A 16,983-nucleotide genomic window follows, 5' to 3' on the forward strand; every position below is an offset into this window, starting at 1 on the left:
GAGTATGAAAATTATATATATATATATATATATATATAACAATTTTTTTTTTTTTTTTTTTTGTGTTTAGCTGCTAAGGCTATCAACACGAGTGTCTGAAGTATTCATTGTAAGTTGTACAGGGTGTAAATGGTTTGTTAAATTAAATTGTAAAGATTAAGGTCTTTCAGAACTTTAAAGAGTAGTTGTGTCGCATTCTCGTTATCTCTGAGTAAATGGTTTATATTTAGGTTTGTTTCACCATAGCACTTAAATTTTACTTTTGTTTTAGTACACTCACTTAGAATATGTTTTACAGTAAGTTTAATTTTACACTTGTCACATATGGGAGGTTCTTGTTTCTTAAGAAGGTAGTTGTGTGTGAGATTTGTGTGGCCTGTTCGTAATCTAGCCAGAACCACTTCTTCTCTTCTTGATGCTCTAGTTGATGTATGCCATTCGGTAATTGTTGATTTTATTGGTTTCAGTTTATCTGTACTACGCTGCCATTTGTTTTGCCATTTTGCTAGAAGTATATCTTTGACATTATTTATGTTATCTATGGTCGCAGCTCTATGTATAGGTTCTCCATCAATACGGGCTTTATTTGCTAATTTATCGATTAATTCGTTTTGTAATATGCCTATGTGACCTGGGATCCATAAGAAACAGATATTATGCCCAGTATCAATCAATTTGCGTGTTAATGTTTTAGTGTATTCTTGGATTTCGTTGTTGGTGTTGGTGTTGAGGCTTTTAATTACACTCTGTGAGTCGGAGCAAATTAAAAATTTGTTTGATGGTAGGTCTCGAATATGATGCAAGGCTTTCAAAATGGCCACTTGTTCTGCAGTATAGATGCTGCATATATTTGGAAGTTTATATAATTTCTCTGTTGCTCCCATTTTGAATGCGCACCCCACAGAGCTATCGGTTTTTGAGCCGTCCGTAAAAATTTGAATATGATCTTGTAATTCATGGGATATTTGTTGAAACATTTGTTTATATATCTGCGGAGGAGTTATTTTTTTGTTAAGCTCAGTTAAATCTGTCTTTATATTTATTTTTTTATATTGCCATCTTGGTGTTAGATGTATTTCTTTATCGAAATTTGGGTAAATTTTGATTTTTTCTTGTGCTAATGCAATTTTGGTTCTAGCAGGGTAAGGCTTGGGGCAATTTGTTTTTATTGTGAATGTGCTCATTTGAGTTTCATTAAACAATTTTTTGATTGGGTGATTTTCGATTCCATTTGTTTTTAGAAAGTATTTTAACAGCAAGAATTGTCTTCTGTCTTGAAGTGACTGCTCATTGACTTCAACCAATAGAGATGTTATAGGACATGTTCTATGAGCTCCTGTAGCTATCCGAAGTCCCGTGTTATGGATGGTGCCCAAGATTTGTAAGGTATTGTTCTTTGCGGAGGAGTAGACAATACTTGCGTAGTCCAGTTTCGATCGTATCAAGCTTCGATAAATCATAATTAGATTCGTTCTATTAGCTCCGCTATTTTTATTATTGACTGCTCTAAGTATGTTTATTGTTTTAATACAAGCAGCTTTAAGGTACTTAATGTGTGGTAACCAAGTTAGTCGATGGTCAAAAACCAGGCCAAGAAATTTATGGGTTTTGACAAAATTTAGTGGTTGGTTATAAATTTCGAGTTCCATAGTTGGGATTTTTCTTTTTTGCGTAAAAATTATTGATTTTGTTTTATCTGCTGAAAATTTCAGTCCATTTTCGTGTGTCCAATTTTGTAACTGTTGCAGTGTTCGCTTTAAGATATTTTTTCCAAATTCCAAGCAATTTGTGCGTATTGAAATTGCTAAGTCATCCGCATAAAGGTAGCATTTTACTGGTTTGGGAAATTTACTGATGATATTATTAATGGATAATGAAAAGAGTGTTGGGCTTAGGATGGTACCCTGGGGAAGACCATTTTCTTGTGTTAGAAAAGGCGATGTGTAATCATTAATTCTGGTGGATATTTTGCGATTTGTTAGAAAATTTGACAAAAAGAACATTATATTGCCTTTTATTCCATTAGTAGCCAATTCCATCAGACTTTTGAAACGCCAAGTCATATCAAAGGCCTTATTTATATCGAAAAAGATGGTTATAACTGATTCGTTAGTTTGGAACGCCGTGCAAATTTCTGTTTCTAATCTTATTAGATTGTCAATTGTTGATCGATTTGATCTGAAACCTGATTGTGCTTCGTGTATAATGCTCTGTTTGTCAATTATCCATGTTAATCGAGAGTCAATGATTCTTTCTAATACTTTGCACAGACAACTCGTTAATGAGATTGGACGGTAGCTACTGATTTCGAATTTACTTTTTGCTGTTTTGATTATTGGGATTATAACTGCTTTTTGCCATTCAGCAGGAAAGATGTGTTCTTTCCAAATGAATTGAAAAATATCCAATAAATATTTTTTTGCTGTTTCGTGCATATTTTTAATAAATTCCGGGTGAATGTTATCTGGTCCTGGAGTTGAATTTTTTTGCTTTGATATTGCTTCTTCAAGTTCTTCGTAGCTTATATCACAGTTGTATTCCTCTTTGTTGTGGCTATTTGGAATTGTAAAATTGTTTTCCTGTTGTTTCTTTATGTGAATAAAATCTGGTTCGTAATTGTTTGTGCTACATGTGTCAGCATAATATTTATTGAAGCAGTGTGCTATTTCTATAGGGTTTTGTATAAGTATGTTGTTGTCTATAATTTGATTTATAGGAGTTGTCTGTTTCCTGTTAAGTTTTTTAATTGAATCCCAAACTTTTTGAAGAGGAGTGTTAGTATTGATTGATTTTATGAAATCAGTCCACGATTCTTTCTTTTTCGTTCGGATGAGATTTCGTACCTTTGCTCTCATTTTTTTAAAGTGAATGAAATCTTCTAGTTTTTGGGATTTGTTGTATTTTTTTAGCGCTTTTTTCCTGTCTTGAATAGCAGTTTTAATATCTTTACACCACCAGGGAGCACAGGATGTTTTGATTACTCCGGATGTTTGGGGTACACAAGCAGAAGCGGCGTTCAAAATAATGCAGTTGAAGTGTATTATAACGTCATTTATGTTAGATGTTGCTAACGAAAAGAAACTTTTTATGTGGGTGAGTTCTTGAAATTTGATCCAATCAGCTTTTTCTGTTACCCAGCGCTTAGGTCGTTTGTAGGTTTTTTGTGACAGATTTAGATCGATTATTATTGGATAATGGTCACTTCCACATAGGTCATAATAGACATCCCAACTTAGATCTGCAACTATGTCTCTACTACAAAAGCTGAGATCAATTGCGGATTGTGTACCGTAGGATAAGGATAAATGAGTGGATTGTCCATTATTCAAAAGAATGACATCATTGTATTTTAGATATAACTGTTCTACTATTCTGCCCTTTGTGTCTGTGTAATTTGAGCCCCACATTTGGTTATGGGCATTAAAATCACCCAAGATGATGTGTGGTGTTGGCAAGTTGTCTATTAGTGCTTCTAATGATTCCTTTTGAAAATTTGTTGGTATGTAGAGATTACAAATGAACCATGTTCTGTTATTATCGAGTTTTATTTTAGTGATTATTGTTTGATTATTGTTTAAGTCCGAATCTATAGTTACTTCCTCGGAGAAATATCCCGCCTTGATTGCTGTAAGTACACCTCCTGACGCTTTGCGACCATCTATAAAGTCACTTCGGTAAATTTTGTAGTTTTTTAAGTAAACTATTTGTTCGGGCTTAAGGTGGGTTTCTTGGATACATATAATGACTGGATCTAGTGTTTGTATTAATATTTGTATTTCTTCGATATGTTGAAAAAATCCATTACAATTCCACTGTATAAGAGCCATTGCAACTTTAGTTATCTTCTTCTTCTGTAATGTCTATAGAGGATGTATTCAAATAATGATTTTGTAGTTGGATCGTCATTTCTTTTATAATTTTTGTAATTTTTAATTTCATACCTCTGTCTACCGATTTGTGAATGAATCGTAGCATGTCTATTAGGTCTTCTATTTTGGTAGTAAATTTTAAACCTAATTTGATTAGATCATCCGTTTCCTGTGTAGCGGCTAGAAATTGTTTTAGTTTTTGGATGCTCAGAATGTAATTATCTGAGTTAAAATCCGCTGAGTCTTGTAATTTATCTAGATCATCAAAATTTTGTGTGTCTGGTTTAGGGCGTTTAGTAATAGTTTTATTTTTTGGGTCTTGGTCGTTCGAGGTATTAATAGGCTGTTTTGGGATACATGACTTTGGTTTTTGCTGTGTAGGTGTTGTAATTTCTTGTGTAGTTGAGTCTGTTGTTGGAACTTGTGTTATTGGTTCTTGTGTAATTGTTGTATCATGGCTGTTTATGCTTTGTTGAATTTCTTGGGAGTTTGATTTTGCCTGATTTGTTTCCTGAGTGTTTGTCTTCTCGTCGATAACGTTTTCGTTTGTTTGAAAATGACTGTGTAGGGGTTCGTTGTTTAATTTTTTTGATGGATTTTTTGATGAGGTACTGATTTCGTTTTCGGATTCTTGACTACTTGTATCTGTAAGTGTTCGTTTTCTAGCTTGGGCTTGTGTTTCATTGGATATAACATGGTTCATTAAGTTATTATGTTTGTCTTCATTTATAGTATTTGCAGTCGGTGTGTTGTTGATGTATTTGCATCTATCTTTTGTGTGGCCATGTCTACTACAGCCTTCACATTTTTCGGTACTAAGGAATATTCGGTGGGATTCGTTTTCAAACTCAATTGTAAATGAGTCTGGTATGGGGATGTCATCTTCCGGTTCATAAAACACTTGTCTGCGACCACTGTTTATGTGAGTAAGCGCTGGATTTGCTAGTTTTAGACGGGTTATGGGTGAAGCAATTTTTATTTTGTGGCTAGTGAGATTTTGTATCAAAATTTCATTTGGAATGTTTGCTGGGACGCTTATGATTATTCTTTTGGTTGTTGTCACAAGTTTTCTTATGGTTGTTTGATGACCGTGTATGGTAATTTGTTTATGAGATTCAGCGATTTTATTTGCCAGTTCTTTTGTTTTGAGGTAAATACATATACGTCCATGACTCATTGGGTATGCATCTGTTATTTGTTTTAAATCTATTATATTTTGTAATGCCAAAATATGATCAGTGAATTCTAGCTCATCAATTTTTGTAATTATTAATGCATGATGTTTTGTTGGAAAGTTTTCTGTTTTTAATATGTTTGAGTATGATGATGTGTTTAATATAGTGTTTTGAGTTTGTGTTTGAGAAGTGGATGTGTTTGATGAATGCATTTTGAGTATGTTTTATGGTATATGGATTATTAGAATATGATGTATTTAGATAAATTGAAATTAATTTAAGTTGTTATTTCATGTATTTTTTTAACAATAATTTTACTGTTGTTTTGATCTTCTCACTCAAGGTGAGTAGACAAATATTTTACAATATTGTAATTTTAGTAAATAGGTAGTTGTTTGTCACTTATATAATAAATTTAAACTTGTATTAATTGAATATTTTAATTTTTTGTTTAATAGTCACAACAATAACTAACTATATGTTCACTGTAGCACTGTTTAAGTTGAACTCCTATAACAATTTTTTTTGTGCATAAAATTGAACCCAAAAAATTCAAAAAATAATAATTTTCAACTGAATACTATCAATCATTTCATTAGGAACTACATCTTGAAGTGGGTGTTAATGAATTTATTTTTAGGGTAAGTATTTATTAAAAGTATCCTCGCAGTTCTTAATTAGCAAACATAGCTCGGTAGGAGCTATATTCCTTTCATACCTTACAGAAGTCAAATATTTGTTTGATTCTTTAAAGAATTTAATTTTATAGCTACTTTTAATTTTTAGTGTATGAATTAATTGTAATATTGGTTTAAAAAAGACGTACTTCTGATTTAGTAGTCAACCCAAGGAGTGAGTACATAACGGTTTTTTTGATCAGGATATTTATTATGATAGAACATAAAAATTTCCTTGTACTTACTTTAAATTATCTCTGTTTTCTTTAACTTCTGATAACTTTCACAATTCAATTATTTTAAATGATAAAACATAAAATTTTAATATTGGTAATCGGTCCTATGTAACTTAGATGTCGGTTTTTAGTGTCTGTTTTAACTCTGAAACAGCAAAAGAATAAGGAACATAGTTTCAACAAAAAAGTTGCCTCTTCTTGGTGCCTATGGGTAACATTGAAAGCCAAAGCCTACCTCAAGATACTTATACAGTTCCGTGGGTTCTACGACTTTTTTAATACTAATAACCTTTTGTTACACCCTGTATATCTACCAGAGTTTCATTTGTATTTAAAATAGTAATAATATGTATGTTTCATATTATTAATATGTGAGTGCAAGAAGAATATACTTATATTTACTTGCTATGAGAATAATAATAACAGTTATTTATAAATGAAACGGACAACACGTTGACAAATCAAGGCAAAAAGTTTTTTTTATGAAATTTTTTGTTCAATCGTTAGAAAATAATCCTTAATTATTAATTTCGAAGCAAAATTCTAACCTTAAGGGAAGTGGGAGTGGGAATACAAAAAATTTAGCAATGAAAAGTTTTAAATTTTCGAACCTATGGTCATTGAGGCGTACTAAAATCATTAAAGTACAAAATAATAGCTTTTTTACCAAATTGTAAAATAGTAAATAGTAAAAATGCACAAATACTACCTCAAAAAATGCACAAATTAGTAAAAAACAACATCATTGAGATCCACAAGAATAACTTTCGAGTATAATTAAGTTAAAGTTAAAGAGTTATAAAAAAACCTCGACTGTATAGAAATGTTGAAAATTTGGATGCCGAAAATCGAATTCATTACAATAACTTCCTTTTATACTCGGAAGTTAATAATTTTGAAATTAGGCAATTTTTCTATTAATATTTCCTGACGAGCCATTACTTTATAAATTTGCCATTAAAAAAAGACAGTAGCATCTCGCAAATAAATGCTTTTTACGAAAAATTCAAAAATTGCTTTTATTTTAAATTTATAAAGTTAAAAGTTAAAAATAATTTTGAAATGAGTACTACTATCAATAATTTGATTATTAAAAGTATTGTAAAATTTGTTTTCATAAACTAGTTTGGTAAATAAACTATTTATTCTTTTAGGATGATTGGAACTAGAACAACTCTCAAGGAATATTCAGCACAATTATGTAAATGGTACGTTTATGTATGCTGACAGATAAAAGTAACTGTTAATTCCACAAATCTCCTAGTAAAATTGAAATTTTTCTTTGACATATACACCAAACTTTTAAAATAATTATATTTTTGTTGAGCAAAGAAAATGAAATAATAAAAGATATACATTTTAAAATCTTTTATTTAACTTGTATTTCCTGGAATTTTGCAAATAAAATTTGACCCGCTTTCTGGCTTTCGATTGGGATGATATTTAAAAAATATTAGATCTCTATAGAATAAAAACGTGAAAGTAAGGTTGTTTGTTTGCTTGTTTCTTACGCTTTCACGAAAACATTACTGAATGGATTTCAATCAAGCTTTACAATAATATAGCTCATACATTAGAATAACACATGAGCTATAATTCATAAAGATATATTAGAAAAAAAAAATTAAATTGGCTTTTCACTGCACCATCTATGATCATCATTTTAAAACTGAGTTAAAAATATGTGTAAAAATGATGAACAATCTACAATTTATGGCCGCCTGTTCCGATATACTTGATGAATTATGACTATTTTACATTTTTTTTTTAATTGAAAACTGTTCATATATTTTACCTGTGTAAAACAATCCCTATCCCTATTTCCAGTGTTTTGGAAGAAGTATAAGTGAGAGCAAGGGAGATTAAGGCTATCAAGCGGTGGTTTTTACTTAAATATATGAAAACGTAATTTGTAAGAATAATGATGATACTATTTCCGTTGTTACATTTTAAAAAGCATATATAATTGTAAAAATTGCGATCCAAAGTACAACATTCTCCCAAACAAGAGATTTATATACAAACTATTTATTTTATTTTCCGTTCTTTCTTTATGAAGTTTCAAACTATGCATTTTCTAACATTATAAAACATAACAAAAGCAACATCTGTAAAACTATTTTATTGTATAAACTTGTTTTTTGACGTTCTATACGATAAACACGATAAACAACAAACATATTACTAATACTTGCAGTTTATCTTAAAGGGAGAGATTCATATGAAAATATTTTAAAAATTTTTTACTCTTTCTATATTGAATAAAGCATAAAGCAATGTGATATTCATAAAGAATCAAATACAACCAAATATTATTATTAGTTTGTGTTTTATGTTCGGTTTATACGAAAATGTATTTTTTTTTTAAATTGATACATAAGTGAGTAAATTGTTGAAATACCCTGTATAGACAGTGTTGAATGTCAGTGCTTGCATTATTTTTAATCAATTAGAAAAGTTTAAAAAACCAATTAAATTATGGCGGCCTTTCGACTGCCATTTTGGTTTTCGGTTTTTCATTAAGTTATTTATTAGTTTTTAGTTATTTCAAAAATATTTTCTAGAATTAATTTCGTTTTTTTAAGAATTTAAGCTTTCTTATATTAAATTATACTTTCTTTTTATATCTTTTATAGTTTTGGAGAAAATAGATACCAAAGTTTTGCCTTAATTTGCGCCCTAACAGGTGACAATGATGTTTACTAACAAGTAAAATTTTCAAAATTTAAAAAACCGCCGAGAAATTTTTCGGGTACGTAACCCTAAACTCGCTCTTGAATCGTATCTAAGGACACTCTCCATTAAATTATTTTTCTCCTCAGAGGCTTCTCCAAATTGAACCAATTTCGAAGATCATCGCCTATTTTTTAGTTCTTTCGGATACGGAACTCTTACTTGAAGCATAGCTAAGAACAGTTCCCATTAAATAACCTTTCAAACGAAACAAAACAAAATCAAAATCGGTTCATTCGTTTATGCGCTACGTTGCAGGTACAGACAGACACACATAGCAGTGAAACTTATAACACCCATTTTTTGGTTCGATGATTAAAAAATGTTGCACACAAAAGTTGTTTATTAATTATATAATATGAGTCCTACGGTTCAAACAGAAATGGACTAATTAGGAGATTTTATGAACGTCTATACCACAATTTTGTTCGTATCATCAATTTTGTAAGCGTTACAAACTTTCGACTAAAATTAGTATACCTTGATATTATTTATAACTTTTCAACACGAGAAATTATTTGCTCGTTGTAATTTATAAAATATAAATTCGAATTCAAAGTCGATTTATTATATCCTAATTAAAATATGGAACGTCACTAGAGTCAAATTACGAAAAAAGGTACGTTGAGTGTAATTTATTATCTCGATTCTTTAATAGGATTAAACCCTGTTGATTCTATAAATGCAAAGTGTATGTTTTTTTAATTAATGGATTTAATTATTATTTTTTGATAGATTTTTAAGAGTTAGTAAGCCCAACTGTGTGTATGTGCTAACTTCTTTTCGTTGAACGGTGATTAAAAGAAATCTTGTCTCAAAAAGAAAACCAAAAGAATTATTTATTTGACAACGCAAGCGTAGCTCGTAACCATTTTTCATTATTTAAAATTGTATAATTTCGTAAGAACAGGTAAGTGGTTATGTAGATATAAGGCAGGTAGGTACCTCAAATCTACCAACTATTATAATAAAAAAACAAAAAGTTACATAAAATTTATTCCTTTGCGGTAAAAAAGAAATAAGCCTGTCAACGATTTTCATGATTTATTTAAACGAAAGTATAATATATTAATAGTAAAATGAAAAAAGAGGAAAAGTTATTATGATTTCATGTTGTATAGAATAAGTAAGTAGAAAATTACATAAATAAATTTTATGCCTTGAAAATCTTTTTTTGTAGTCCATTACTGAGTCTTATGCGTATGTAGCACCGTTCATGGGAAAATCATTAAATTTATCCAAACATCATTGAAAATGACAAAAATTGAAAAAGAAAAAACATGAGTAAATATTTAAACAAAATGTTTGTAATTTTTACAGAAAAAAAGAAACATTGTTTATTTTATTTTTTATTTTTTACAACAAATTATTTCCTTCTAATATAATATATAATGAAGAAATTTTAAAATAAGTAGGATAGAGAACCATAGAGTAACCATAAAGTAATTATAAATTAATCATAAAAATTTAAATTTGGCAACTTAGAATAAATACATGAATATATACAATTTCAATCTGATTCGAGTTAATCTAAATGGAGTGATAAAACTTTTATCGCGTTATAAAGATATAATCTTACTACTCATCTGTAGTAGTTAGGACGGTTCCATTTTTTGTTCATATACGCTTAATCATCTATATATATATATATACTGGGTGTCTTTAAAACAAAACGAAAAATGATGGTTTCCAAGGCACACATTTTATACCAGCATCGAAATCGTTCAGTTTCCAGAATCAATTAAAACCTCACTCTGATTCATAACTGAACAACATTAGATGAGCGCTTTAACTGAGAAAAATGTTTTTTATAAACACGCAAGCATTTTTTGTTTGAATCATTTTTTTATGAAGCAAATAGTTTAGACACTATAAATTGATAACAATAATCTAGCTTTTTGTGCATTTTGTTCACTCAATTGAAGAATAAACTATATTAAATAACAATTTTGATACGAAAAAACAATTTTGGGTAAAACTTTACTGTTTGTTTGTGCCTAAACTCTACAGTTTCCGAAAAAAAGGTTCCAACAAAAAATGATACTTTTTTAATCAATCACTTGCTCATCGCAAAGTGTTCATCTACCGATTTCCAGTTATAGACTCTACTCTATAGAGCTTTTCATTGAGCTTGAAAACCTTGGTCAAATTAATGTATGCGTTAGATGTGCGCCTTCACACCCAACATTTTGCGCTTGAAGTATTTTTATCGTTAAAAAGTAATTTTCGAGTTTCAAGCATATGTTTACTGTATCACTTTTTTATGAAAATTCATTTTTGAAAGGGGTAAAACAGGAGATGAAATTCTGTCATTTTTTTTATATACTTGTATGTGTTTAAAATTGAAGCGGGTTGATAACTGTCCTAAAAATTTTAATAAAAAATATTTTCTGAAATCACTTTTTCAGGCAGACTAAATAGTAGAATATAATTAAATTAATTAAAACAGATATAGAATGCAAGCACCTCACGCTTTTTAACATAAAAATAATCATTCAATTATGATAAGTTGTTTTGTTTCATTTCATTTATTTTCTTTATTTTACTAAAAATTTGTTTTCATACATTACCATTCAGTTTTCTTATGTTTGTTCAAAATTTCAAAATCTGTAGCTCATCAAAATGTTATTTGAGTCAAAAAATGTTTTTCCTTACAATTTTTTTTTCCACGTTATAATAAACTAATTATATATATTCCTAATAATGATGGCCGCTGCTTGATAAGAGTATGTCGGGCGTATTTATATCTTTAAATATTTCTTGTTATTGTAATTTAAGAATAATAAATGTTTTCATTATAGAGAATTTTTTTTTATCTTTTTGGAACTGTTCATAAATAAACGATACCTACGTACATGTATATTATAAAATCGAAGCGAAACATCTATTTAGATTTTGTGATGTATTCACAATATTTTTATCAACTTTCTTTTTCTATTATTCTACTTTTCCTGTATTCATAAACGCTCATATGTTTAAAATTTTGCATACAAGCAAATAGATAATGTTATTTTTGTGGAATTAGAATTTTGAAAACGAAAATATTTCTTTTTTTTTTCTATTTTTACAAAAATACCTATGCGTGTAATAGAATATCACAAATGGCGATCGATTTATTTGATAGTGAAATATTCGTTTGCCGTGAAATTTTCATTTTTATGAATTTGATAGTGTTTTGTAAAGGAGATAGGGAGCGTAAAAAATAAATGGCAAGTAAAAATTTACGAAACGTTTTTATTAACTCCGAAAAATTGAAATGGATTAGAATGAAATTCATTGAAATAAGTAATAACCAGAAAAAAAAATTGTATTGGACAAAATACCTCAGTATGTATGTTTTAAAGAAATAAATCTAGATATAAAGAAAGTATAGAATAAAGTTATTTTGATTTATAGTGAATTTTTACCCCTTTTTAAATTCCTTCCCTTTTTAAAAATTTAAATTCCTTTTGCGTAGTCTCATGATTTTATCCTACAAAGAAACATCGATTACTGTCTCTCAAAATAATAAATACAATCCTCTGGACTATTTATTATGTGTGAAATTTGTGCATAAGTACATACCCACTCCATTTTTTACAAATATGAAACACAAACTTACCTGAAACAAAAAACAATATAATTAGAAAAAACACTTATTTATAAAATAATAGAAGTGAAATTTACAAAATTTAAAAACCCCCCGACAAATTTTTTGGGTACAGAACCCTAAACTCGTATTTGAAACATATCTAAGAACACTTTCCATTAAATTGCCTTTTTCGTTGAAGCTATTTTCCAAACTGAGCCGATTTAGAAGATGATCGCCAATTTTTAGTTTTTTCAAATACGGAAACTTAAATCCGCACTTGAAACATCGCAAAGAACACTCTACATTAAATTACCTTTCAAACAAAACCAAAAAAATAAAATAAAATCGGTTCATCAATTTAATCGCTACGATGCCACAGACGGACAGACACACAGACTTAACACCCCTTTTTAGTTCGGGGATTAACAAAATAAAATAGGTTAGGGTGTGCTCAAATATACAGAATTTTGAAAATAGCCGATTGCAAAAGGAAAAGGTTAAGTAAGTGGTTTTAGTCTTTAGTACGAGTAGAATAGACTTTAGTCTATTCGTGCAGAATCCCGCAGTCCGGTATCCATGGCTTAAAACAGTTATAAGTATCAACAGTAATTTACTTTAAGATATATATAGGCAATTTTACTAAAGATATGATATACAAATTACATAATGTACAAAATTAAATGTTAATATTATTTCTCTAGCCTGTTTCGAGTCAATTTTTTGTTCATAGCCAGCACGTCATTAACTTGAATAAGTTAAATAACAAGTTAAAAGTCAAGTTTCATGCCACAAGTTTAAAAATGAGGGATAAATAATGAACTTTGATAAAGGAATTAGAATTTAATCTAAAATATATAAGATATTCTGTGAATATTCGAAAAATACTTGATTTATATAAATCATAAATAGTGCTCTGCGGGAAGTCGAAGTTTTCACTAGAAAAAAAGAACATTTTTACAAAGTCCATTAAGCTTTACTATTTGAAATTTGAACAATCTTAACGTAATTTTTTTCGACATGGCAAAATAAGTTATATTTAAGTTTTTTTGATAATATAGGTATAAAAAATACGTCATTTCAAAGAAACTTTAGACGTTATTGTTTAACGGATTGGCACAAGAAACATTAATTCCATTCGCTGTACCACCGTCTACAATTTCCAAAATTATTTATTTCCATTTTCCATTATATATATTTTAACAAATATATTATCGTCATATTACTCCCCAAATACAAATTAGTTTCTACTACATTTATACTACGAACATTTTAAAAGCCATATTTACAAAAACAATTTAAAAATAATAATATTAACCACAAAATAAATGTAAGACATTTTGTTTATTATTTATTTCGTATATAATTTACGATGTTATTATTATTATTATTGTATAATATTAAGGTCTTTGTATTTTCATCTATATATGTGTATTATATAAGCAGTATATAATATAATAACAATAATATAGAAGACTGCAGTACCTTGGGTTCCAATTTTGAAGTGAAAACTTCTTTAGCGACGTTGGGCACTTTTAAGTAGAGGGAAATGTTATAGGTTCGCGTTATCGACAAGCTGTACATGCGCCGACTTTCTTATAACAGTATATCTGTAGCTATACAGCTGACGTATTGTGTACCATTAATGCTGAGTATATAACAAGTACATTGAAATTTTACACAAATCATATGATTGTATATTAATTGTTATTTCAATGGAATTGTTTTTATATTTTTCATAATCTTGTTTAAATTATAAAAAACCATATAAACATGCATATAATTGTTGCTCGGAGTGTCACTAAATGTGAAAACCAGATTGATGTTGATAATTTTAATTTAAATGTTATGAAATTTCAGAAATTTATACCTAAAGTTCTAAGTTTTCACTTCTATCGACGGCCCCTATGACTGCCAGTTTTTTCTATTTGTATTTTTAAGCCATATTTTATAAACAATGCAAATCAAGCCATTTGTTATAAACAAAGTAAATTAAGCATCGATAACGCACACCGAATGCACCTGTAATCACTAGTATCCTTGATGAGAGCCAATATTAAACCAAACTTTGTTTGTCATTTTGTTGCAAAGAGCTTTGCACACATCAAGTAGACAAATAAAGATAACTTTCTAGAAGTACCGACAAAATGTTCTCGGATCGAGGAGACGGATTTCCTAACCAATTTTCCTTTATGAATCATAAAGAAAAGGTCATAACATTAATAGTTTGCAACTTTTCATGCAGTTTTCATAAAAATTTAATTTGGCACTCCTTTCTCACCTCTACGAACGCAGTGTTAAAAGTGACGTAGGGGTGTACCAAAAGGTTGACTTGATGTACAAAAACTCATTCCAGCATTATAAAATGTGTAACTTTTTTACTATAGCGGAAAGGCTACATATGCATGTGTAGGAGGTATGCAGGGTGAATTATTTGAATCTACAATGGTTAATAGCTCGTTTTTTAGTTAACAAATTAAAAAATAACAGAACATGATGTCTCCCATTAAATTCTACACTTTTTGTTTCAGATATTTTTTGATTGGTTAACTACAAAACAAACTATTAGTCATTATAGATTAAAATAGTCCACCCCGAATGAGTGAAACATTGAAAGCACTTGTCCAGTAACTGCCTCAATCACTGGTACAGATTTTTTGATCCAGGATACATAAGTTTGAAAGTAATGTTTGTGACTGATAGTAATGAATGTAACTTATTAACTTAGTTTTGAATTAATTAACTTAATGTTATATATATCAACTCTAATGGCACAGTTGGCTAAAGCGTAACCAATTCTGTACGCGGTATGGGTAACCGATAGTCGGTTCTCGCCGTTACAACAAAAATTAATTGAATTAAAGCATAAATTTTTGTTAACTTCGAGTTGAGACACAGTTATTGAAATAAATACCACAACATTTGAAATAAAATTGTATATTAAGAAATTCTATTTAAAAACTATAATTAAAAAATTTACAACAGACTAACATGTTGCAAAATATCGATATTTCGATTGCAACGCAATCATCTTCAGTAGCAAAATTTATTCATATGAATAAGTTAGTCTGTTTGATGTTTTTGAATTGTATTTTTTGAATCGAATTTCTTAATATACAATTTTATTTCGAGTATCTTGGTATTAATATCAAAAATTAATTTAATTAATGGATATGTTGGGCTATTGTAGTACATATGTTGTAGTGAATATTTTCGGCAATTCCCTGTTTAGTAAACATAACTTCCTATGATTATGGGAAGCTCGGGAGAAGTGAAGGGTCGTATCTGTTAATGATAACGAGCTATCCAAGATATATTAACCTCAAGGTGCAAGAGTCTCCCATATAAGCAGTATATAGAACAACAATAATATAACATTTATGTGGATGTGAAGGAAACATTTGTTTAAATTCAATGTAACATGAACTTATCCTGTAATAATAACTGTCTTCCTTGACGTGTAACCAACCAAATAACCCAACCAAATATAACTTATACTAGATATCCATATTTCATACATGAATTATATCATAATTTTAACAAAATGTACACTTAAAAACATATATATGTACTGTACTGTATTACAACAAAATATTTTAAACTTGCTTTTCATCATTATTATTACTCATATTGTTTTATTTTAAACAATACCTCTTTATTCAATTTTATTTTATGCAATTAGTGTGTAAATCAAGTGAAATTGCATTTTAAACAAGCAGTTCATGTGAGTGTGACCTTTATCCATGGCATCAACTTCCCATAATATGAAAAGAAAAAAAATTAAAATATGTTTTTAATGTAACGTTTCGCGGATGATTAAAATAAGTCACCATAATAAAGAATTTTCATGATTTTTATTTTTATTTTTTTTTTCGATTAATGATTTTTCATATTTTTTTTAAAGACAAAAATTGATTTTCGAGCCCTTACAATAACTGAGGGTTCGTTTATTTTATATATTTTATAATTTACGTTTATTTAATAATTAATTAATGACTTGGCTTTGTGAATGAGAATCAATCAAAAATGAATCAATCATAATACAACATGAATCAATATTAATAATAAAAAATTAAAATTGAATTTAAATAAGGATTGTACTCAAATTTTCATTAAAATTGATTTTTACTGAGAAAATCACGAAAAACTGAAAATCTTTCCTTTTAAAGTGTTTTGGCATTGCAATCATTACTTACTTTGAAGTTTTTCATTTTTGTATAGGAACCTATAACCTTTAGCTTACTCTTGCTAGTGCTTGAACTTGTACTTGCAATGCCCTTATTTTGTTCCCAACTAGAGAGGGGTTACGGTATAAGTGCCTGTATACTTGTGTGTCTGTCTGTGGCATCGTACCACCTGAAATGAAAAACATCTTATGATCTTTGTTTTTGTTTGAATGGCAATTTGATCGAGAGTGTTTCTATGTTTCAAGTTCGACTTTAGGGTTCAGTGATGATCACAAACGGTTGAGTAGATTTTCTTGAAACATAACTAAGGACACTTTCGATCAAATTAGCTTTTAAATAAACAAAAAAATCTGAATCAGCGTATTTGTTTAGGAGCTACAATGCCACAAACAAATCGATCAGACCTGATTTTGTATCGGAGGAGTTACTTTTCTCTTGTGTGATATCATTTACTTATAAAATAGAAAATGATCATTGTCTCGTTTTTTAAGGAATCGTGAGTCGGCTAACTTCCATAAAGAAGGTCGATGACTACAGT

The 16,983-nt window shown here is 29.1% G+C and overlaps 1 protein-coding gene across 1 annotated transcript in view; it reads right to left on the minus strand.

The window, feature by feature from the left end:
• LOC123298772 (Down syndrome cell adhesion molecule-like protein Dscam2) overlaps positions 1 to 5,256 on the minus strand; it is a 76,600-nt gene extending 71,344 nt beyond the window's left edge. The window contains exons 1-2 of the mRNA XM_044880868.1: positions 4,227 to 5,256; positions 281 to 622 (exon numbers count right to left, since the gene is read on the minus strand). Of these exons, the coding sequence (XP_044736803.1) occupies positions 281 to 622; positions 4,227 to 5,256 (1,372 nt within the window). The remainder of the gene's footprint in view (positions 1 to 280; positions 623 to 4,226) is intronic.
• Between the last annotated feature and the right edge of the window lie 11,727 nt (positions 5,257 to 16,983).

This window comes from Chrysoperla carnea, chromosome 4, assembly GCF_905475395.1.
Source record: "Chrysoperla carnea chromosome 4, inChrCarn1.1, whole genome shotgun sequence".
NCBI lineage: Eukaryota > Metazoa > Arthropoda > Insecta > Neuroptera > Chrysopidae > Chrysoperla > Chrysoperla carnea.